At 38.7% G+C, this 24691-nt stretch overlaps 1 protein-coding gene across 1 annotated transcript; it reads right to left on the bottom strand.

Annotated features, from left to right (window-relative positions):
* Window positions 1-22203: 22203 nt before the first annotated feature.
* On the bottom strand, window positions 22204-24250 carry LOC134317048 (uncharacterized). Its single transcript, XM_062997717.1, has 2 exons — window positions 23967-24250; window positions 22204-23872 (listed from the first exon to the last, which is right to left on the bottom strand). The coding sequence occupies exons 1-2, from the start codon at window positions 24085-24087 to the stop codon at window positions 22347-22349; spliced, it is 1647 nt and encodes a 548-aa protein (XP_062853787.1). The 5' UTR covers window positions 24088-24250; the 3' UTR covers window positions 22204-22346.
* Between the last annotated feature and the right edge of the window lie 441 nt (window positions 24251-24691).

Genomic DNA, 24691 nt, shown 5'->3' with positions numbered 1-24691 from the left:
TCTAACACTGTACATATTCACTCATCATCTAACACTGTACAAATTCACTCCATCATATAACACTGTATATATTCACTCATTTTCTAACACTGTACATATTCACTCATCATCTAACACTGTATATATTCACTCATTATCTAACACTGTACATATTCACTCATCATCTAACACTGTACATATTCACTCCATCATCTAACACTGTACATATTCATTCATCATCTAACACTGTACATATTCACTCATCATCTAACACTGTATATATTCACTCATTATCTAACACTGTACATATTCACTCATCATCTAACACTGTACATATTCACTCCATCATCTAACACTGTACATATTCACTCATCATCTAACACTGTACATATTCACTCCATCATCTAACACTGTACATATTCACTCATCATCTAACACTGTACAAATTCACTCCATCATATAACACTGTATATATTCACTTATCATCTAACATTGTACATATTCACTCATCATCTAACACTGTACATATTCACTCATCACCTAACACTGTACATATTCACTCCATCATCTAACACTGTAGATATTTAATACATCATCTAACACTTTACATATTCACTCATCATCTAACACTGTTCATATTCACTCCATCATATAACACTGTATATATTCACTCATCATCTAACACTGTACATATTCACTCATCACCTAACACTGTACATATTCACTCTATCATCTAACACTGTACATATTCACTCATCATCTAACACTGTACAAATTCACTCCATCATCTAACACTGTATATATTCACTTATCATCTAACACTGTACATATTCACTCATCATCTAACACTGTACATATTCACTCATCACCTAACACTGTACATATTCACTCCATCATCTAACACTGTAGATATTTAATACATCATCTAACACTTTACATATTCACTCATCATCTAACACTGTACATATTCACTCCATCATATAACACTGTATATATTCACTCATCATCTAACACTGTACATATTCACTCATCACCTAACACTGTACATATTCACTCTATCATCTAACACTGTACATATTCACTCATCATCTAACACTGTACAAATTCACTCCATCATCTAACACTGTACATATTTAATACATCATCTAACACTATACAAATTCACTCCATCATCTAACACTGTACATATTTAATACATCATCTAACACTGTACATATTCACTCCATCATCTAACACTGTAGATATTTAATACATCGTCTAACACTTTACATATTCACTCATCATCTAACACTGTACATATTCACTCCATCATATAACACTGTATATATTCACTCATCATATAACACTGTACATATTCACTCTATCATCTAACACTGTACATATTCACTCATCATCTAACACTGTACAAATTCACTCCATCATCTAACACTGTACCTATTTAATACATCATCTAACACTATACAAATTCACTCCATCATCTAACACTGTACATATTTAATACATCATCTAACACTATACATATTCACTCCATCATCTAACACTGTACATATTCAATACATCATCTAAAACTGTACATATTCACCCCATCATCTAACACTGTACATATTTAATACATCATCCAACACTGTACATATTCACTCCATCATTTAACACTGTACATATTCACTTATCATCTAACACTGTACACATTCACCCCATCATCTAACACTATACATATTCACTTTATCATTTAGCACTGTACATATTCACTCATCATCTAACACTGTACATATTCACTCCATCATCTAACAATGTACATATTCATTTATAATCATACACTGTACATATTCACTCCATCATCTAACACTGTACATATTCATTCATCATCTAACACTGTACATATTAATTCCATCATCTAACACTGTACATATTCACTCATCATCTAACAATGTACATATTCATTAATAATCATACACTGTACATATTCACTCCATCATCTAACACTGTACATTTTCATTCATCATCTAACACTGTACATATTCACTTTATTATCTAGCACTGTACATATTCACTCCATCATCTAACACTGTACATTTTCATTCATCATCTAACACTGTACATATTCACTTTATCATCTAACACTGTACATATTCACTCCATCATCTAACACTTTACATATTCACTCATCATCTAACACTGTACATATTCACTCCATCATCTCACAATGTACATATTCATTCATAATCATACACTGTACATATTCACTCCATCATCTAACACTGTACATATTCATTCATCATCTAACACTGTACATATTCATTCCATCATCTAACACTGTACATATTCACTCATCATCTAACAATGTACATATTCATTCATAATCTAACACTGTACATATTCACTTTATCATCTAGCACTGTACATATTCATTCCATCATCTAACACTGTACATATTCACTCATCATCTAACACTGTACATATTCACTCCACCATCTAACACTGTACATATTTAATACATCATCTAACACTGTACATATTCACTCATCATCTAACACTGTACATATTCACTCATCATCTAACACTGTACATATTCACTTTATCATCTAGCACTGTGCATATTCACTCATAATCTCACACTGTATATATTCACTCATAATCTAACACTGTATATATTCCCTCCATCATCTAACACTGTACATATTCACTCCACCATCTAACACTGTACATATTCACTCCACCATCTAACACTGTACATATTCACTCATCATCTAACACTGTACATATTCACTCCATCATCTAACACTGTACATATTCACTCCATCATCTAACACTGTACATATTCACTCCATCATCTAACACTGTACATATTCACTCCATCATCTAACACTGTACATATTTACTTCATCGTCTAACACTGTACATATTTACTTCATCATCTAACACTGTACATATTCACTCCATCATCTAACACTGTACATATTTACTTCATCATCTATTCATTTCCTTTTTTGTACTTACTATTTTTTCTCGGATCAATCACCAGTGTTTATGTAGAATCTACACCTTTCTTTTCCTTTACAGGACTGGACGCTTTTCAAGATCTAATTGGTCAAGATAGATTTGAATTTTGATTTTCATGAGTCACCATCGATTTGAACTCTGATTTACATGAGTCGCCGGGCTGACGTTGTAAACATTCAGGTATCTTTTAATATAAATCAGTAGTCATTTAGGAACAAAACCTTTCCAGAAACACAATTCGTGGATGTATTCACTACATTCAATTAAAAAACCTTAATAAAAGAAGTACATTAAAATCACTCAGAAATCAAGTTTCTCCAGCCAAGCAGACCGGGTCACACCTCAACATGTTCTAGAGTTTTCCTAGAAAAAAGAGTTTTTTGGAATAGGATTTGAGTGAATGGTGCCTTAAATATAAAAATATATATCAGATAATCATCAAAAATCTAAAATATCATGAGCTGCTCTTCATCTGGTTGCTAAGGTGCAGTTAGACAGTTGTTAACAAGTTGCTTGATAGATAGATCCCGTAGGGAAAGTCAGTAACTAGGCAGTTAGTCAAATGATCATGGTTTCTAATTTGTTGCTAGGTGGTTGCTATGGTAGTATGTCAATTGCTGGGCCAAGTCAAATTTATTTGTATAGCACTTGTTTACAATGGATGTTCTCTCAAAGCAATTTTACAGAACCCAGGACTGACAGATACAAAAACCGCTGTTGAGCAAACTGAGGGCGACAGTGGCAGGAAAAACCCCCTTAAAATACAGGAAGGAACCTTGAGAGGAAACGTCCTCCTCGGGTGGCCTAGAGCAGCCTTTCTCAACCGGGGTGCCGTCTGGCTTCGTCAGGGGTGCCGTCAAAAATATTCTGATAGTGATGAACGATCCAATTCTATTGAACGGCTCTTTAAAATGAACAAAAGGAACCGAGGCGCGTTTCTGGGAGCTGCAACATATATGTTTATTTCTGCGCAGTTCGGCTGTAATCCACCCAGTCCGCTTCCATCAGTAGAGGGAATTAATCAGTCATAATAAGAGCTGTTTATTATCGAAATTCTAATCTGAAAACGGAGAGCGGGGAGCGATATTACATATTCACTCCATCATCTAACACTGTACATATTCACTTTATCATCTAACACTGTACATATTCACTCCATCATCTAACACTGTACATATTCACTTTATCATCTAGCACTGTACATATTCACTCCATCATCTAACACTGTACATATTCACTTTATCATCTAGCACTGTACATATTCACTCCATCATCTAACACTGTACATATTCACTCCACCATCTAACACTGTACATATTCACTCATCATCTAACACTGTACATATTCACTCCACCATCTAACACTGTACATATTCACTCATCATCTAACACTGTACATATTCACTCATAATCTAACACTGTATATATTCTTTCCATCATCTAACACTGTACATATTCACTCCATCATCTAACACTGTACATATTCACTCATCATCTAACACTGTACATATTCACTCCATCATCTAACACTGTACATATTCACTCATAATCTAACACTGTATATATTCTTTTCATCATCTAACACTGTACATATTCACTCCATCATCTAACACTGTACATATTCACTCATCATCTAACACTGTACATATACACTCCATCATCTAACACTGTACATATTCACTCCATCATCTAACACTGTACATATTCACTCATCATCTAACACTGTACATATTCACTCATCATCTAACACTGTACATATTCACTCCATCATCTAACACTGTACATATTCACTCCACCATCTAACACTGTACATATTCACTCCATCATCTAACACTGTACATATTCACTCATCATCTAACACTGTACATATTCCCTCCATCATCTAACACTGTACATATTCACTCCACCATCTAACACTGTACATATTCACTCATCATCTAACACTGTACATATTTACTCATCATCTAACACTGTACATATTCACTCATCATCTAACACTGTACATATTCACTCATCATCTAACACTGTACATATTCACTCAATCATCTAACACTGTACATATTCACTCTATCATCTAACACTGTACATATTCACTCCATCATTTAACACTGTACATATTCACTCCATCATCTAACACTGTACATATTCACTCCATCATCTAACACTGTACATATTTATTCATCATCTAACACTGTACATATTCACTTTATCATCTAGCACTGTGCATATTCACTCATAATCTCACACTGTATATTTTGACTCATAATCTAACACTGTATATATTCTTTCCATCATCTAACACTGTACATATTCACTCCATCATCTAACACTGTACATATTCACTCCATCATCTAACACTATACATATTCACTCCATCATCTAACACTGTACATATTTACTTCATCATCTAACACTGTACATATTCACTCCATCTAACACTGTACATATTCACTCCATCATCTAACACTGTACATATTCACTCATCATCTAACACTGTACATATTCACTCCATCATCTAACACTGTACATATTCACTCCATCATCTAACACTGTACATATTCACTCCATCATCTAACACTGTACATATTCACTCCATCATCTAACACTGTACATATTCACTCCATCATCTAACACTGTACATATTCACTCCATCATCTAACACTGTACATATTTACTTCATCATCTAACACTGTACATATTCACTCCATCTAACACTGTACATATTCACTCCATCATCTAACACTGTACATATTTACTTCATCATCTAACACTGTACATATTCACTCCATCTAACACTGTACATATTCACTCCATCATCTAACACTGTACATATTCACTCATCATCTAACACTGTACATATTCACTCCATCTAACACTGTACATATTCACTCCATCATCTAACACTATACATATTCACTCCATCATCTAACACTGTACATATTTACTTCATCATCTAACACTGTACATATTCACTCCATCTAACACTGTACATATTCACTCCATCATCTAACACTGTACATATTCACTCATCATCTAACACTGTACATATTCACTCCATCATCTAACACTGTACATATTCACTCCATCATCTAACACTGTACATATTCACTCCATCATCTAACACTGTACATATTCACTCCATCATCTAACACTGTACATATTTACTTCATCATCTAACACTGTACATATTCACTCCATCTAACACTGTACATATTCACTCCATCATCTAACACTGTACATATTCACTCATCATCTAACACTGTACATATTCACTCCATCATCTAACACTGTACATATTCACTCCATCATCTAACACTGTACATATTCACTCCATCATCTAACACTGTACATATTCACTCATCATCTAACACTGTACATATTTACTTCATCATCTAACACTGTACATATTCACTCATCATCTAACACTGTACATATTCACTCATCATCTAACACTGTACATATTCACTCCATCATCTAACACTGTACATATTCACTCCATCATCTAACACTGTACATATTCACTCCATCATCTAACACTGTACATATTCACTCATCATCTAACACTGTACATATTCACTCCATCATCTAACACTGTACATATTCACTCCATCATCTAACACTGTACATATTCACTCCATCATCTAACACTGTACATATTCACTCCATCATCTAACACTGTACATATTCACTCCATCATCTAACACTGTACATATTCACTCCATCATCTAACACTGTACATATTCACTCCATCATCTAACACTGTACATATTCACTCATCATCTAACACTGTACATATTTACTTCATCATCTAACACTGTACATATTCACTCCATCATCTAACACTGTACATATTCACTCATCATCTAACACTGTACATATTTACTTCATCATCTAACACTGTACATATTTACTTCATCATCTAACACTGTACATATTCACTCATCATCTAACACTGTACATATTCACTACATCATCTAACACTGTACATATTTACTTCATCATCTATTCATTTCCTTTTTTGTACTTACTATTTTTTCTCGGATCAATCACCAGTGTTTAGAAATGGTTAAAACTTGTTTTTATGTAGAATCTACACCTTTCTTTTCCTTTACAGGACTGGACGCTTTTCAAGATCTAATTGGTCAAGATAGATTTGAATTTTGATTTTCATGAGTCACCATCGATTTGAACTCTGATTTACATGAGTCGCCGGGCTGACGTTGTAAACATTCAGGTATCTTTTAATATAAATCAGTAGTCATTTAGGAACAAAACCTTTCCAGAAACACAATTCGTGGATGTATTCATTACATTCAATTAAAAAACCTTAATAAAAGAAGTACATTAAAATCACTCAGAAATCAAGTTTCTCCAGCCAAGCAGACCGGGTCACACCTCAACATGTTCTAGAGTTTTCCTAGAAAAGAGAGTTTTTTGGAATAGGATTTGAGTGAATGGTGCCTTAAATATAAAAATATATATCAGATAATCATCAAAAATCTAAAATATCATGAGCTGCTCTTCATCTGGTTGCTAAGGTGCAGTTAGACAGTTGTTAACAAGTTGCTTGATAGATAGATCCCGTAGGGAAAGTCAGTAACTAGGCAGTTAGTCAAATGATCATGGTTTCTAATTTGTTGCTAGGTGGTTGCTATGGTAGTATGTCAATTGCTGGGCCAAGTCAAATTTATTTGTATAGCACTTGTTTACAATGGATGTTCTCTCAAAGCAATTTTACAGAACCCAGGACTGACAGATACAAAAACCGCTGTTGAGCAAACTGAGGGCGACAGTGGCAGGAAAAACCCCCTTAAAATACAGGAAGGAACCTTGAGAGGAAACGTCCTCCTCGGGTGGCCTAGAGCAGCCTTTCTCAACCGGGGTGCCGCGGCACCCTGGGGTGCCGTCTGGCTTCGTCAGGGGTGCCGTCAAAAATATTCTGATAGTGATGAGTCGTTTGCGAACGATCCGATTCTATTGAACGGCTCTTTAAAATGAACAAAAGGAACCGAGGCGCGTTTCTGGGAGCTGCTACATATATGTTTATTTCTGCGCAGTTCGGCTGTAATCCACCCAGTCCGCTTCCATCAGTAGAGGGAATCAATCAGTCATAATAAGAGCTGTTTATTATCGAAATTCTAATCTGAAAACGGAGAGCGGGGAGCGAGCGAGACACACACACACACACACACACACACACACACACACACACACAGCGAGAGAGAGACACTCAAACTCAAACGAAGCTTTATTGGCATGACAAATAAAGACAATCGTATTTCGAAAGCAAGTTACAGAGAAATAATAAAAAGAACAATAAGAAAGAACAAATTTATACAAAACAGTTACATGTGCAAAAAAATATCAAATAGAATAAAATACTAATAATTTAATATTTAAATTATTAATATATAAAGACACACACACACAAACAAATACACAGAGAGAGCGAGAGAGAGACGCACACACACAAACTGATCGTTATTATTACCTCAATAATGTAAATATTATAATTTTTATTGTTATTATTTTGCACTCTTTTTATTAATATTTTATTCTATTTTATATTTTTGCACATGTAACTGTTTTGTATATATTTGTTCTTTGTTATTGTTATTTTTTATTATTTCTCTCTAACTTGCTTTGGCAATACAAATGTCTTTATTTGTCATGCCAATAAAGCTTCTTTTGAGTTGAGAGAGCCGTAACCGAGCTACAGAGAGAACATGCAGAAAAAAGCAGTGCTCTTAGTATAATGACAAATAATTGAGAAATAAACTATAAACTCATTTAATTATGTTAAATTTGATTCGTTTACCCCTCCCTCCCTAAATGACACCTTATGGTGTGTGTGTGTGTGTGTGTGTGTGTGTGTGTGCGTGTGTGTTAACAGTCTGAGGGATGCAAGTTTTTAATACATTTTAGACTGGAGTGACTTGACATTTTGCATACTTTCAAAGGGTGCCGTGACTGAAAAAAGGTTGAGAAACACTGGCCTAGAGGATCATTTGAATTATTCAGTCCAGTCTGTGATCAAGTCTGTAGTGAGTTCTTGACATTCTTGGTGCAAACACGCCAGGTTCCCATCACATCTAGGAGCATTGTTGGCACGGCAGTCTCGACTTCATTCTTTAACCTCAGAAGGGTGAACAGGTTTCCATAAGAATCACCTCGGGGTAAAACAACAGAAGATGTAGTTACAATGTGAACTCATTAAGACACCCCGAATTATTACAGCAGAACTAAAGGGGAGAGTGAGCAGTTAACAAGGTCATGAAGGCTTTCCCAGGACGTCATCAAACCTGAGTGATCGGACAAGAGAGGCAGAACGACAGAACGCCCTGAAATTCCTCCTGATTCCTTGAATGGTTTAATGATATTCTGCACTGGAGAGGGAGAACATGCAAATCCCTTCCAATCTTTCTTTGAGGTTCATTGTTTTTAAACATTTCGATCATTTTCTCACACATTTGTGGACAAACTGGATCCACTGATCATCTTTACTCGTCAGAGACTCTCAGCCTTTCCTAGATGCTGCTTTTGTACCAAACCATGATCACAATCACCTGTTCACATCACATCATTATTTAGTTTCACTTCATTACTAGCCCTAAATTCTCCCTGTCCCAACTCTTTTTGAAATGTGTTGCAGACCTGAAATGCAGGAATGGATGTTTATTAATGAACGAAATGAAGTCGAGCAGATAAACTTGAAATATCTCAGGTTCATCCTGTCTGACATCAAATAGAAGTCAAAGTCAATGTAAGAAACCATGCTGTCCCAACTTTTTCTGATTTGGGGCTTTATTAAGCCAATTTGATATCACTCCTGCATCTCCATCTGGATCTCAGATTTGGTTGTGGAAGCAGATCTTATAGAATCAACAACTATAGAGACTCATACAGACATAAAACCCAGAATTCATGTGACACCTGGAACCTGGAACCAACTCTGAAACACGTCCAGATATCCACCACATTCCAGGATCTTTGTCTCGACCGGTTTAGGAGAGTCCCTGCATGGTCATTCTGGGACATTTACATAAACATTGGATGACCTCTCAGTGACAAAAACAAGTAGCAGCTGGTTCAGTCCTGCAGCTGCAGCTCCTCTGGTTTGGTTACTCAGTGGAGCATTAAAAGCTTTGTATAGTAGTTGGTGTCCATAAAATGAGCTTCATGCACCAGTACACCAGTACACCTGTACACTTCTGTATCTCCAATTCATTCTGGAGACATTATGAAAAACTTACATTTACTTTGACTTTTATTTAATACTATAAACCCAAAATATTTCACATTTCCACCATGTGATGGTCCATCCCAGATGCCTCCCAGCCCAGAGAACTGGACGTCACTTCTTTTCACCTCCTATATCCTCCTACACACCTACCGACACTTTAGGAACCACATCAGCACTGCTGGAGTTTTTAAATACCGTGTCCACTCACTGTCCACTCTATTAGACACTCCTACCTAGTTGGTCCACCTTGTAGATGTAAAGTCAGAGACGATCGCTCATCTATTGCTGCTGTTTGAGTCGCTCATCTGCTAGATCTTCATCAGTGGTCACAGGATGCACAACACACACTAACACACCACCACCATGTCAGTGTCACTGCAGTGCTGAGAATGATCCACCACCTAAATAATACCTGCTCTGTGGTGGTCCTGTGGGGGTCCTGACAATTGAAGAACAGCATGAAAGGGGCATAACAAAGCATGCAGAGAAATAGATGGACTACAGTTAGTAATTGACCCTTGGACCTGCAGCATATGGGACGATGGGACTCCAGCATGACCAGGCTGAGGGCTAGATGAGTCTGATCAGATCATCAAAACCTACAGATCAAACAGAGCGAATCGAATCTACTTTTTCACATTAATAACGTCCTCCAAAAATCCTTTGATCTTTATTCATTTCCCTCTTTCCTCACCTCACAGACTGCCATCTTGTGGACGTAGAACCATCAACTGAAACACACTGAAGTATTACGCGAAGAAAAACTGGGCATATATTGCCTACATGGCCAAAATTATATGGACGCCTGACCATTGAGCAGAACTTTATTGTGTGATGAAGTCTGAGAAACACTCTGAGATTTACACTTACCTTAAAAAGCAATGAACAGATGATGAATGAGTAAAAATAGAGTTTGAATGTTACCCCTTCAGTCACTCACTCACTCACGCTTTAAAAACAAATAATATCCTGTAACAACACTTGTTCATTTCAGTCTTTTAAACAACATTATACAAAAAAAAAAGAATAACTTTTGCATTAGGACTGTGAGTCCAGTATACTGGACATTTGTACATTTATGGCATAATGTAATACATGTTTATAATATTAAAAAGCATATACTAGTTTATACAGAAGTTAAAATTAAAATTTTTCCTATTTTATATCAATATTTTAAATATTTAATTTAAAACTTTTAATTTTAAAAACTCAAATCTTAAAAATGTAATTTAATTAAAACATTTAGCTTTGTTCATTTCCCCTTTTCTTATAAACAAACTTTCCTTTCATAGATATATTTTAAAAACAAGGAACATTACTAAAACATAAAACAGAATATACAGTTTGTCAATATTGATTTAAAATTTTTAATTATCCACATACCTTTCTTTCAATATAAAAATTTTGTCTTTCAATAAAAAAAAGTTTTTCTTTTCTTTTTTTAATGGGACCTTGTGTGTAACTCATAAAAGCGGTTTCAACTTAAATGCAGAGAAATACATTACATTTTAAACATTTTAAACATTTTATGCATGATTTTTTGGTGCAGCCAGGGTTTCTGCACCTCTGTAAGCTGGTGCTTTCACTACCCACCACTGACAAGTGCTCTGCCCCACTGCATCTAACATCTTGGCTCAGAATCACTCGACTCCCCATCACTGTCCTGTTGATATTCATCCTCACTACTCTCAACACTGCAGTCACTATCATCTAGTAGTGTAAGCATCTCATCTAGTCAACCCTTAATATACATGAATAAGATAAGAACAGCACGAAAAAATGCAAGAAGTAATACTGATGCACGTCTTCTAATTCATAGTTAGCATGACGAACTAAGCCAATCAAAAAACCTTCTAAAAATACATCATTTCTAAAACACTTTGGTTATATGTAAACATTAATAGATAAAAACGTATGTTGTGTTCGGTCACGGAGGCGACAAGCGTCTTCCTTAACAGCCCCCATTTTTAGCTAAAAAAAAGCTAAAAAAAATTCTCAATGTCTTTGACCAATCAGTAGAAAGATCCAGAGTTGTATCGGAGCGTCTAAAAGTGGGTGTGACGAAGTAAAACTTCCTATCAAGTTATAAAACCCAGAAAAAAAATGTCCAGTATACTGGTCATTAGGAACAAGGAGGTTAGGGAGGTGAAAAGTAACAGAACACACACAGACGAAGCAAAACACACTAAATATCCCAGACAGTGAGCTTTAATGAAGACTGAACCCAGATCTCACCAGGGGAGGCTCGTTCCTTAGGGCGATCGGGCGACGCACCACCAAAGGGCTAAAGGGAAGAAATTTTTCTATCAAAGCTGTGACTGTTCTGGAGTCTGTCTTGCCTCTGAATATCGTTGTGTTCCGTACAGTACCGCCCCTTTTGGGGCGATTTCAGTCTGATTGAAAATCGCCCCGGATTGCTCTGATAGACTCTCATGTTAAGGCACTTTTTTTTCAAACTGCAGGCACTGCAATACATTCTGAATGGGTTCCGGGAGGGCTCGCACTTACGTGCTTGCGTCACACGTAACCTGGTGTAGCGATAATTGGAGCAGCTAGCGATCTCGTCAACATGACCACCAATACCTCAGGATCTGCTGCACCTAAATTTAAATGCTATCTGATGAAGACGATGAAAAATTAAATTGTTAGTTTGAAGCTTTACTTCATTTTATGATTAATGGTAAAGCTGCTCTCTCTCTCTCCATGTTCAAAGTTATTTGTGAGGGCAAACTAACAGATGACTTAAGTTAATTACAGTGTATCACAAAAGTGAGTACACCCCTCACATTTCTGCAGATATTTAAGTATATCTTTTCATGGGACAACACTGACAAAATGCAGCCCCAGACCATGGCATTCCCACCACCATGCTTGACTGTAGGCATGACACACTTATCTTTGTACTCCTCACCTGATTGCCGCCACACATGCTTGAGACCATCTGAACCAAACAAATTAATCTTGGTCTCATCAGACCATAGGACATGGTTCCAGTAATCCATGTCCTTTGTTGACATGACTTCAGCAAACTGTTTGCGGGCTTTCTTGTGTAGAGACTTCAGAAGAGGCTTCCTTCTGGGGTGACAGCCATGCAGACCAATTTGATGTAGTGTGCGGCGTATGGTCTGAGCACTGACAGGCTGACCCCCCACCTTTTCAATCTCTGCAGCAATGCTGACAGCACTCCTGCGCCTATCTTTCAAAGACAGCAGTTGGATGTGACGCTGAGCACGTGCACTCAGCTTCTTTGGACGACCAACGTGAGGTCTGTTCTGAGTGGACCCTGCTCTTTTAAAACGCTGGATGATCTTGGCCACTGTGCTGCAGCTCAGTTTCAGGGTGTTGGCAATCTTCTTGTAGCCTTGGCCATCTTCATGTAGTGCAACAATTCATCTTTTAAGATCCTCAGAGAGTTCTTTGCCATGAGGTGCCATGTTGGAACTTTCAGTGACCAGTATGAGAGAGTGTGAGAGCTGTACTACTAAATTGAACACACCTGCTCCCTATGCACACCTGAGACCTAGTAACACTAACGAGTCACATGACATTTTGGAGGGAAAATGACAAGCAGTGCTCAATTTGGACATTTAGGGGTGTAGTCTCTTAGGGGTGTACTCACTTTTGTTGCCGGTGGTTTAGACATTAATGGCTGTATATTGAGTTATTTTGAGGGAAGAATAAATTTACACTGTTATATAAGCTGCACACAGACTACTTTTCATTGTGTCAAAGTGTCATTTTGTCAGTGTTGTCCCATGAAAAGATATACTTAAATATCTGCAGAAATGTGAGGGGTGTACTCACTTTTGTGATACACTGTATTTAAGCTTTCATTTACCCATTGAACGGGTCACCTTGGCCATCATCGGGACAATTGCCCCCCCTGAGAGATTTGGCAGGAGCCGCCACTGCAATCCAAATACTGCATGTTTGGGTATAAGACAGAAATACACCCTGGACAATTTATGTCCTGTCATTCTAAATCCAAAAGTGTTATTATGAATTAAAATACGCCAGATTTTTTATTGTTTGTTTATTAGGATTTTAACGTCATGTTTTACACTTTTGGTTACATTCATGACAGAAACAGTAGTTACTCGTTACACAAGGTTCATCACTTCACAAGTTTAATATCTAACACAGTCATGGGCAATTTAGTGTCTCCAATTCACCTCACTTGCACGTCTTTGGACTGTGGGAGGAAAACGAAGCTCCTCGAGGAAACCCACACAGACAGAACATGCAAACTCCGCACAGAAAGGACCCGGACCGCCCCACCTGGGGATCGAACCCGGGACCTTCTTGCTATGAGGCGACAGTGCTACCCACTGAGCCACCGTGCCGCCCGAATTTGTATTGTGTCTGTGGGAAATTTTGTGGTATGCATTTTGATTATATGATTTAATACTTGAGTCTATCACATCATATTTTACATTTATTTACATCACATTTATAATAATAATAATAATAACAATAACAATATAAGTTCGATTTATATAGCGCCTTTCTTATACTCGAGGTCGCTTCACAAGAAAACATTATTAGCTGTTTACTGAAGATAACTGATGAAAATATTGAGAAAACATGAATGTTTTCAGTTGAGTTTTAAATGATGAAAGTGATGAACAGAAACGGAAAGAGTTCTAAACTTTAGGGACCATGAGACTGAAAGATCTGCCCCCTGCCAAGACCAGTCTGAAAGTAGGAGGTCAGTGGACCTGAGTGTATTGCACAAGTCAGCAGCATGTGTTAACATTAGTTACATGTGACAATTATAATGATATAAATGATCCGACATTAGGGATGTAACGATTCACCACAATACAGTTAATAACCGATTCAAAAATTCCACGATTCAAATCGATTTGACATGTAAAATGAATCGTTATTGACTTTAAACAGCAGAGGGTGCTGGCGCTATTCACCTTGCCTGGTTGACAAACTCGGGGTTTTTCAGCCAAATTGGGCTTAATTCAAGATTGTTTTGCATAGTTTGTACCAACCTCAGAAATAAAAGGACGTTCATTATTTAGATAAATAATAGATCAGCACAAATACAGGATCTTATTTTCTTTTTTTAAGAGAAATAATAAAAGGACACTTTTTATTTATCACGTCATAATTTGTCTTCAATTTCAGTTAAAAAAATCGGGGGAAAAACGTATTGTGAACCCAGTATCGTGAATCGCATTGCATCGTGCGTAGAGTGTATCGTTACATCTCTATCCGACATCATTCTGATCGTGTCATTTTCTGCTCTCTAATAATAATAACGCTCTGGCCGTCTTAACCCACAACGCACACAATGTGTAAATGTTCCAGCAGCTTCCGGTGTAGTGATGAAGCGTCGCTCCCTACTCCCTACACAGTCTGAAGTTCACTTCATTTGAACATTCTCGTTACCTTTGGATCTGAATCTCACTTAAAATGGTGGAATACCCTACGTAGTGCACTTCACAGGAACAGCTGGGGTGAATGGAACGCTCCTACAGAATCGGTGCTAATGATTAAAAGACGCTTTCTGAACCAATCAGACCTTCTGATTGTAATTGTTAGTAAGAAATGCTGTTATTTGCATTTATTCAGTTTGCGTCACACAGATGACGTGGTAATGAAACGCTCGATCGGCTTTCTAACGACTTCCTGTTTTACTTCACCACCGGGAAAAGTTTGAAGGTTTTTAATTATAAGCACATTTACAAAATAACGGATTCTATTCATAATGGGACGCAGGCTTATAAATGTAATAGCATCTGGAAGAACAGAAGCTAAGGTAAGCAGCGGTTATGATTGTTTTTGCTGTGTTTGGGATTTTGGCCGCTGTGCCGTGATTTATCGAGCGCTTTTGTTCTGTAATGAAAACAAAACGTATCAGTTGAAGCTTTTAACTGGAACCTTCTTGTTACAGAAATTACATTCATTTACACAATGAGGAGGAAAGTAAAGACACGAAGTAAAACGGCTAAATACACTCGCTAATCTGTTGTTGTTTTTATCTGAACTTACAGATTATTTCTTTATTTCTATGCTACATTTATAATATATGTTTTGTGTAGATTATATTGACTCCTGACTTGACTTGGACTCTAGCCTAAAGACTCGTGACTTGACTGGTACTCTAGGCTAAAGACTCCTGACTTGACTCGGACTCTAGCCTAAAGACTCGTGACTCGACTCGTGACTCGACTGTGACTCTACTCTAAAGACTCCTGACTTGACTCGGACTCTAGCCTAAAGACTCGTGACTTGACTCGTACTCTAGGCTAAAGACTCGTGACTTGACTCGGACTCTAGCCTAAAGACTCGTGACTCGACTCGTGACTCGACTGTGACTCTACTCTAAAGACTCCTGACTTGACTCGGACTCTAGCCTAAAGACTCGTGACTTGACTTGGACTCTAGTCTAAAGACTCGTGACTTGACTCGGACTGTACTCTAAAGACTCGTGACTTGATTCGGACTCTAGCCTAAAGACTCGTGACTCGACTCGGACTCTAGCCTAAAGACTCGTGACTTGACTCGGACTTTACTCTAAAGACTGCTTACTTGACTCGGACTCTAGCCTAAAGACTCATGACTTGACTCAGACTCTAGCCTAAAGACTCGTGACTTGACTCGGACTCTACTCTAAAGACTCCTGACTTGACTCGGACTCTAGCCTAAAGACTTGTGACTTGACTTGGACTCGTATTTTGTGACTTGTGAACATCTCTGTTATGGGCATAAATAGGGGGGGGGGGGGGGGGGCAAGACCTTCCAAAGACATGAAACTCTTTGAGTAACAGAACTAATGTAAGATTTATGTTTACCAAGTGTGATCTATTATAAATGTAGGAAGTGAACCAGGCAAACAGATGGACTACAGTCAGTAATTGTAGAACTACAAAGTGCTTCTATATGATAAGTGGAGCTGATGAAATGGACAGTGAGTGTAGAAACAAGGAGGTGGTTTTAATGTTACGGCTGATCTGTGTATATACAATTACTGAATATTCAGCGATGATGTACAGACCTAGACTTTGACAGAGCTGCAGGAGGACTTTGCCATTTTTGTTAATATTGTGGTCATAATTGTTCTTGAATGGTTATTAAGCATCATGTTTTGACTGATGAATTGGTTTTTGTGTGTGTTTATACCAGGTATGGGACTCTGGAAGAGGAATATAAATGGCACAGAGGAATAAAACATCATATTATAGAAGATATGGAGTAGTTATTATTAGCAGAAACGTTTTTTGTACATCACTGGTTTTGTTGTTGGTTTTATGAGATCGTATACATATAATTGGTGGTTAAGTTCTGCCAAGGTGTGGTTTAATAGGGGCAGATGGAACTTTCCAGAACTATTAAAACACGATGTTCTTGAGTTTAGGTATTAATGTCGTTTAAAAGAGTTTCTCTAATTTTCTTTCATCTTCTGGAACACCTCTCCACCAGGTTGTTCCCTCCATGTCAGCTTGATGTTCCCCTCCACGCCTCTCTCCTTAAGCTTCTGCTGGATCTGTAAAACAGAAGATGATTTCATTAGGAGCTCGTGCTGACGTGATGGTGTAAAAATGATAGAAGAACTGAATCCAGCCTGTGGATCAGGGCTCGATGAACACTGAGGTTCCTGCTGCTTAAATAAACAGAATCTGTGACCCACCTTCTCCAGAAGCGCTGCCTGTACTGCAGGATCGTTCATGTTCTGATCCGACTGAACCTTGAACCTCAGGAGCTGTTTGTGTCCTGTTACATCTGCTCACACAGAGATGAAACTGAAATGATAAAGTTCATTAAAATGACTCTGAATTAAATACGACACTGAAAACTACTTGAACTCACCTCTGTGACAGAAGAACGGTTTGAGGTTCGAGCACAGAGCATCAGCGGCCTGAAAATTAGATAAATAGCCGCAATCTTTATACGCTACATCAGTTTTAGGTTCTCCAGGCTTCCAGGTAATGTTGCCCAGGCTGGTCTGATCTGACCACTTCCACGTGATCCTGGACAGACCAATCCAAATAAAATCAAGGGTCATACCAGATACAAGAGAGTCTTCAGTTGCATCTTTCACACTGGTCAGGTCGGTGTGATGCAGTCTGCAGTAACGCTGAGCTTCATACCAGCTCATACTGGTAGTGATGTAAACGTACCTGCTGGTCCCAGTGTTCCTCTCTGTGAGATTTAAAATGACATCATTAAATATTATTCTCCAGAGCTAAAGTTACACTGCACATTATCTCCTCGAGTGTAGTTCCACCTTCCCTAAAAAGAAAAGCTTGATAAACTACATCTGCTTAATTCTGGTGTCCATATAAATAAGGCTAGTTTAAGTGCAGTCATTCACAGCTTCAGGGGCACCGTATAATGCCTGACCCTGTGCTATATACACTGATCAGCCATAACATTAAAACCACCTCCTTGTTTCTACACTCACTGTCCATTTGATCAGCTCCACTTACCATGTAGAAGCACTTTGTAGTTCTACAATTACTGACTGTAGTCCATCTGTTTCTCTACATGCTTTGTTACCCCCCTTTCATGCTGTTCTTCAATGTTCAGGACCCCCAAAGGACCACCAGAGAGCAGGTATTATCTGGGTGGTGGATCATTCTCATCACTGCAGTGACACTGACATGGTGGTGGTGTGTTAGTGTGTGTTGTGCTGGTATGAGTGGATCAGACACAGCAGAGCTGCTGGAGTTTTTAAACACCTCACTGTCACTGCTTGACCGAGAATAGTCCACCAACCAAAAACATCCAGCCAACAGTGCCCCGTGGGCAGCGTCCTGTGACCACTGATGAAGGTCTAGAAGATGAGCGACCGTCTCTGAATTTACATCTACAAGGTGGACCAACTAGGTAGGAGTGGACAGTGAGTGGACACGGTATTTAAAAACTCCAGCAGCGCTGCCGTGTGTGATCCACTCATACCAGCACAACACACCACCACCATGTCAATAATACCTGCTCTGTGGTGGTCCTTTGGGGGTCCTGTGGGGGTCCTGACCATTGAAGAACAGGGTAAAAACAGGTTAAAAAGTATGCAGAGAAACAGATGGACTACAGTCAGTAATTGTAGAACTACAAAGTGCTTCTATATGGTAAGTGGAGCTGATAAAATGGACAGTGAGTGTAGAAACAAGGAGGTGGTTTTAATGTTATGGCTGATCAGTGTGTGTACATATACGTATATACAGTGAAATATATTTATTTCATTGTAAGCACCATAAATTTAAAAGCATCCAAACGAGTAATGATAATGATAAGAATGATTCATATTTCAATAAGTCTTGTAGACAGCCTGACAGTGAGGAAGCTGTTACATCAAACACCATAACAAGCCCACTTACCATCATAGCACACAAAGGGAAACACATCAGCGCATTCTCTGTCATGCCAAGTACCATCGTATTTAATACGAATACACTCCTGTTTGTTTCCAGCATTGTCCGGCTGACCAGGATACCAAAACGTTACAGCTCCTAGACTCTCATTTCTGTAGGACCAGCGCCATCCATGTGACTCTTTGTACAGTCCAACCCAAGCATCAGAAGTGAACTGGTTCATCTGAGCTTCAGTTTGAAGACTAGCCATTTCAGCATCACTGCTGATGGTAGCCAGGTCGGTGTACGTAGCTCTGCAGTAAGTCTGAGCGTCAAGCCATGTTTTACTCTGCTGGATCAGGTAGTATGTACGCTGGGTGAACGGCATGAGGGCGGAGACTCCTGTGGATGAGATTTATTCAGTCATCAATTCATTTATTCATCCAAAACAACAGTCATTTATAAATGTATAATAATTCATCCAATACAGGCATCTAAACGTTAGGTCTGTTGTGTGCTTAATAAAGTCTGTTGGTGAGTTCTGGACATTTCGAGTGCAGTCACTACATTGCCAACACATCGAGCAGTCCAGCAGATCTACAAATCTACAGGCTTCAGCCTCGGGTTGGTGAGAGGGTTCACATCAGAGCCATCTCAAGAAAAGAAAAGAAAAGATGTAGTGAAAGAGCTTATTTATGGATCTACCAGAACATCCAGTGAGACATAGCTACAGTAACATGAAGTATATTTCTTATATAACGATATTACAAAGCAACTAAAGTAAGATTTCTAACGTGTGTATCAAAGGGGAGTTTGAATCCATTATGATGACTGAGGTCGGTGTTAGAGGTCGGTGAGAGAGCATTAAGGTGCGAGGTTAGTCGACTTGTCCCTCGTGGCCTTGGATCCAGCAAGTAAGACCTTAATTTATTTGAATTCAGTAGATGAATGCTACAAATTAATGCCATGTTTATGAATATTTATTTTCTAATGGTAGCATGTACAGTGTAAATAACAGAGGTCCCAATTCTGACCCCTGTGGAACACCATACTTTACTTTTGTAGTTATTATTTACACCGATCAGCCATAACATTAAAAACACTTACTGTCCATTTTATCAGCTCCACTTACCATATAGAAGTACTTTGTAACTCTACAATTACTGACTGTAGTCCATCTGTTTCTCTACATGCTTTGTTAACCCCCTTTCATGCTGTTCTTCAATGGTCAGGACCCCCACAGGACCACCACAGAGCAGGTATTATTTAGGTGGTGGATGATTCTAATCGGTCCACCTTGTAGATGTAAAGTCAGAGACGATCGCTCATCTATTGCTGCTGTTTGAGTCGGTCATCTTCTAGACCTTCATCAGTGCTCATATTTTTGGTTAGTGGACTATTCTGAGTCCAGCAGTGACAGTGAGGTGTTTAAAAACTCCAGCAGCATTGCTGTGTCTTATCCACTCATACCAGCACAACACACACTAACACACCAGCACCATGTCAGTGTCACTGCAGTGCTGAGAATTATCCACCTAAATAATACCTGCTCTGTGGTGGTCCTGACCATTGAAGAACATCATGAAAGGAGCTAACAAAGCATGCAGAGAAACAGATGGAGTACAGTCAGTAATTGTAGAACTACAAAGTGCTTCTATATGGTAAGTGGAGCTGATAAAATGGACAGTGAGTGTATATGGATAAATTGGGAGCTGAAGGTCGATACTTTTGTACTTTCCGAGCATTTATCATTTACATGGACAAACAGGGAGCATCATTCAAATAGTATTTAAACCAAGAGAGTTTGTGTCATTTTCTAGCCTATCCTAAATATTATGATCTACTGGATCAAACGCTGCACTGAGATCTAATAAAACAAGAAAATCTTGTTTTTTAAATGAGAGGTTTAATACCTGCACATTTAAACAATTTGGGGATTCTACAGACCAACAACACTGATTACCATATATGTGCAGACGACACTCAGATATATCTGGCTCTCTCACCAGAAGATGATTACAGCCCAATAGACTCACTGTTTCTGTGTCTGGAGAACATCAATGTGTCAGTGAGCACCTCAGTTCCCGGTCTCTAAAAACCAAAGACCAAGTCTGAAATCTTGGTGTTCAAATGGACTCAGATCTCACCTTCACCAGCCATATCAAAACCATCACCAAAACAGCCTTCTATTATCTCAAAAATAGATCCAGAATCAAGGGTCTGGTGAATAGAGTTACAGAATAGAGTTTAACACTAGAAGTCCCAGAGAGGGGTCATTTAGCATTTCTACCTTTGGAACCCAGAGACGGGTCGAATGACCTGAAGGATTTTAGCTAACATCCTATAATCACCGTCTTTTGTTCTGCAAATAAGGCCATTACTGTCGCACCACAGGAGGTTGTTGTTTTCCATTGAGTTTAGCCATTTAGTTTCTAGTTAGTTCTATTCAGTTTATTGTATTTGATAATATAAAGACTATACATATTGTATTTAGTTTAGTTTTATTTGAGCAAAAAAGCACTGAAACAATGAATCATTTTTTATATATTTTAAATAGAGAATTAGAAATTTTAGAGCAAGGTACAGCTGTGAGTAATGACCAGAAGCATTTGTGTCTAAGTCAAGAGGACTGAAATTTCAGTGTGAAAAATATACAAAAGAACAACTGTTATTTGTTTCCATGCTTTTTATTTTTGTTATAAAAATAATAAAAAAAATACAAGGAATAAAACAATTCCACACATATTTACAATAGGCTGCAGTGGGGGGCTGCGTGTGTGTGTGTGAGTGGCATGTCCTTCTTGTGTGACTAGCATTTCAGCACTCACTCAGCAGTCTGTCTGCACTGTCGGAACATACCTGGCACTGCCTGGGTATGTCCCTGGTACATTTGCCACACGTGTATTTGTAGCAGTCAACACATCTCTCAGTTGCACAATTGTTCGTGCATCGATGGTTGACCTGACACTTCGCCCTTTTGCCAGGGCTGGGTGTGGAAGGTTGTTGCCGAAGGAGTTTCTCCTTGCGTGCCTTCTTTTCACTCACATGAGAGTCACCTAACTCTTTTGCAAGCTCAACCAGGAAGTCCACCCGTCTCTCCTGCACCCCAGTGCATGCCTGATAAAGAACATGCGCATTCAGTGCTGCCATGTCAATCATGTTGTAGAACACGGCGACTGGCCATCTCCGTGTTCCTGCACGCACGCTGTACTCCCGCACCATTTGGTCCATTACATCCACACCGCACTTTGTGTGGTTGTATTGTGTGACCGTGTTTGGCTTCCTTTTGTTGGTATCCTCAGTCTCAACCACGCTGTGCATGCTGCTGAGAATGTAGACGGCCTTCTTTCGTTTGGGTGCATACACTGTCAGTGTGGCACCAGTGGTTGAAAACACCTGAGTGGTGAATTCAGTGCGGTCCATCTGTCTAGTGGATTGAGGAATTTCCCGGCGACTCTTGTTGACTGTGCCGAGGATAGTGGTTTTCCGGCTAAGCAGTCGTTGTGCAAGTGACAATGATGTAAAGAAATTGTCCGTGGTTACAGTTCTGCCCTTGTCCATGAATGGTTCCATCAGCCTCATCACTACAGTTTCGGACAGTCTCTCCCTGCTGGGACGACTGGGGTCCTTGCCAAGATATGGGAGGACATTACAGATGTACTTTGATTTCAAGTCGCAAGCCACCCAAAACTTGATGCCAAACTTGTCTGGTTTTGTTGCAATGTATTGCAGAAAACAGCAGCGAGTCTTTGACGGGAAAAGCTGTTCATCAATAGTGATGTGTCGACCAGGGTTGTAGGATGCGATGCAGTTGGTGACAAACGATCTCCACACATCGGAGATTGCAGCAAACTTATCGGTCTCCGCTCGCTCACTGCGTGTGAACATGTCATCAAAGCGTAGGTGTTGCATGATGTCTTGGAAGCGGTTTCGGGCCATAGTTGCAATGATCCTTGGGTTTGCCAGGTTTGCTGACCAGCTGTCACGTAGTGATGGAACCTTGGTCACCCCCCGCAAGATAATGACTGAAATAAATGCCATTAGTTCCGGGAGATCCATGAACCAATCCACCTGCTCTGTGTGACGTGCATGTTGAGTAGTCCATTCTTGAATGCTACGAAGCATGTCAAGAGTGATAAAACAGAGGAAGCTCTGAAGGCGACTCCGGACACTTCGTCTGGCCTTAGCCCTTGGCTCTCCATCTGTAGGGTACGGTTCTATTGGGGTGAAATGGAGACGTTTCCCCACTTGTACTTCACGCCACACTGTGCCATCTTTTGCGGTCTCTGTCGGCTCACTCGCCAACCGAGCTCTCTTTTTTGGTAGAGGAGGAGTCTCCTCATCTGCAAGATAAATAATTTCAAATTAACATTTTGTTTTGGTTCTAAATAAAAAAGATAGTCAGGAAATAAAAATAGGTAATTTGAAAAATCTAACCTGAAGACAGCTCAGAGTCCGAATCCGGTTGAAGGACTATGTCTTCTCCATCTGAGTCACAAGGGTTGGTGTTGCTCAGGATCAGTTCCAATGCCTGTTGAGTGGTGAGCCTTCTCTGCATTTTGTTTCTTTTGAACAAAATAGGTGAAGCAGTCACCTATTTATCCCCCACAGCACAAAAGGCTGCATGCAAATTTGCTAAGGTGTTAGCAACCTTATGCATATCCCCTGCACAACAATGCAGCTGGGGGGTGGGCAGACACACTCAGGAGCAGCTTACATTCTTTTGCTTACACTCATAATATAAACTCATATTACACTCAAAAACATAAATAAATTATTTTAGAAAAACTTGAAAACTTGAAACAGATTGTATGTTTTGCAAACTATATGTACAATATAACCAGTTGATTTCACAACTGTTAAGAGTATGTTAGAAATTGATTTTTTAGGTAAAATTTATTGATTTATATGGTAAAACTTTTTGACTTATAACTACTTAAAAAGCTGACTTTTGGATGGAAAAAGCCATTACATAATGTCTGGCTAATTCTCTGTACAGAACATTTAGGAACAGGGAACTGAAACTGATCTTTGTGAGTTTTTAGTCCTTTTCAAGTATTAGACAGACGTTAGTGTGAATTCAGCTCTACTCCCCCCTGCAGATTCCTCAGGCAATGGCCACATTTACAAATGAAAGGATGCTAATTGGAGCCATCAGAGTC

The sequence above is a fragment of the Trichomycterus rosablanca genome, chromosome 1 (genome assembly GCF_030014385.1).
Source record: "Trichomycterus rosablanca isolate fTriRos1 chromosome 1, fTriRos1.hap1, whole genome shotgun sequence".
Lineage (NCBI taxonomy): Eukaryota > Metazoa > Chordata > Actinopteri > Siluriformes > Trichomycteridae > Trichomycterus > Trichomycterus rosablanca.
Note: the sequence above shows the minus strand (reverse complement) of the source record. Positions and strands in the feature narration are given on the sequence as shown.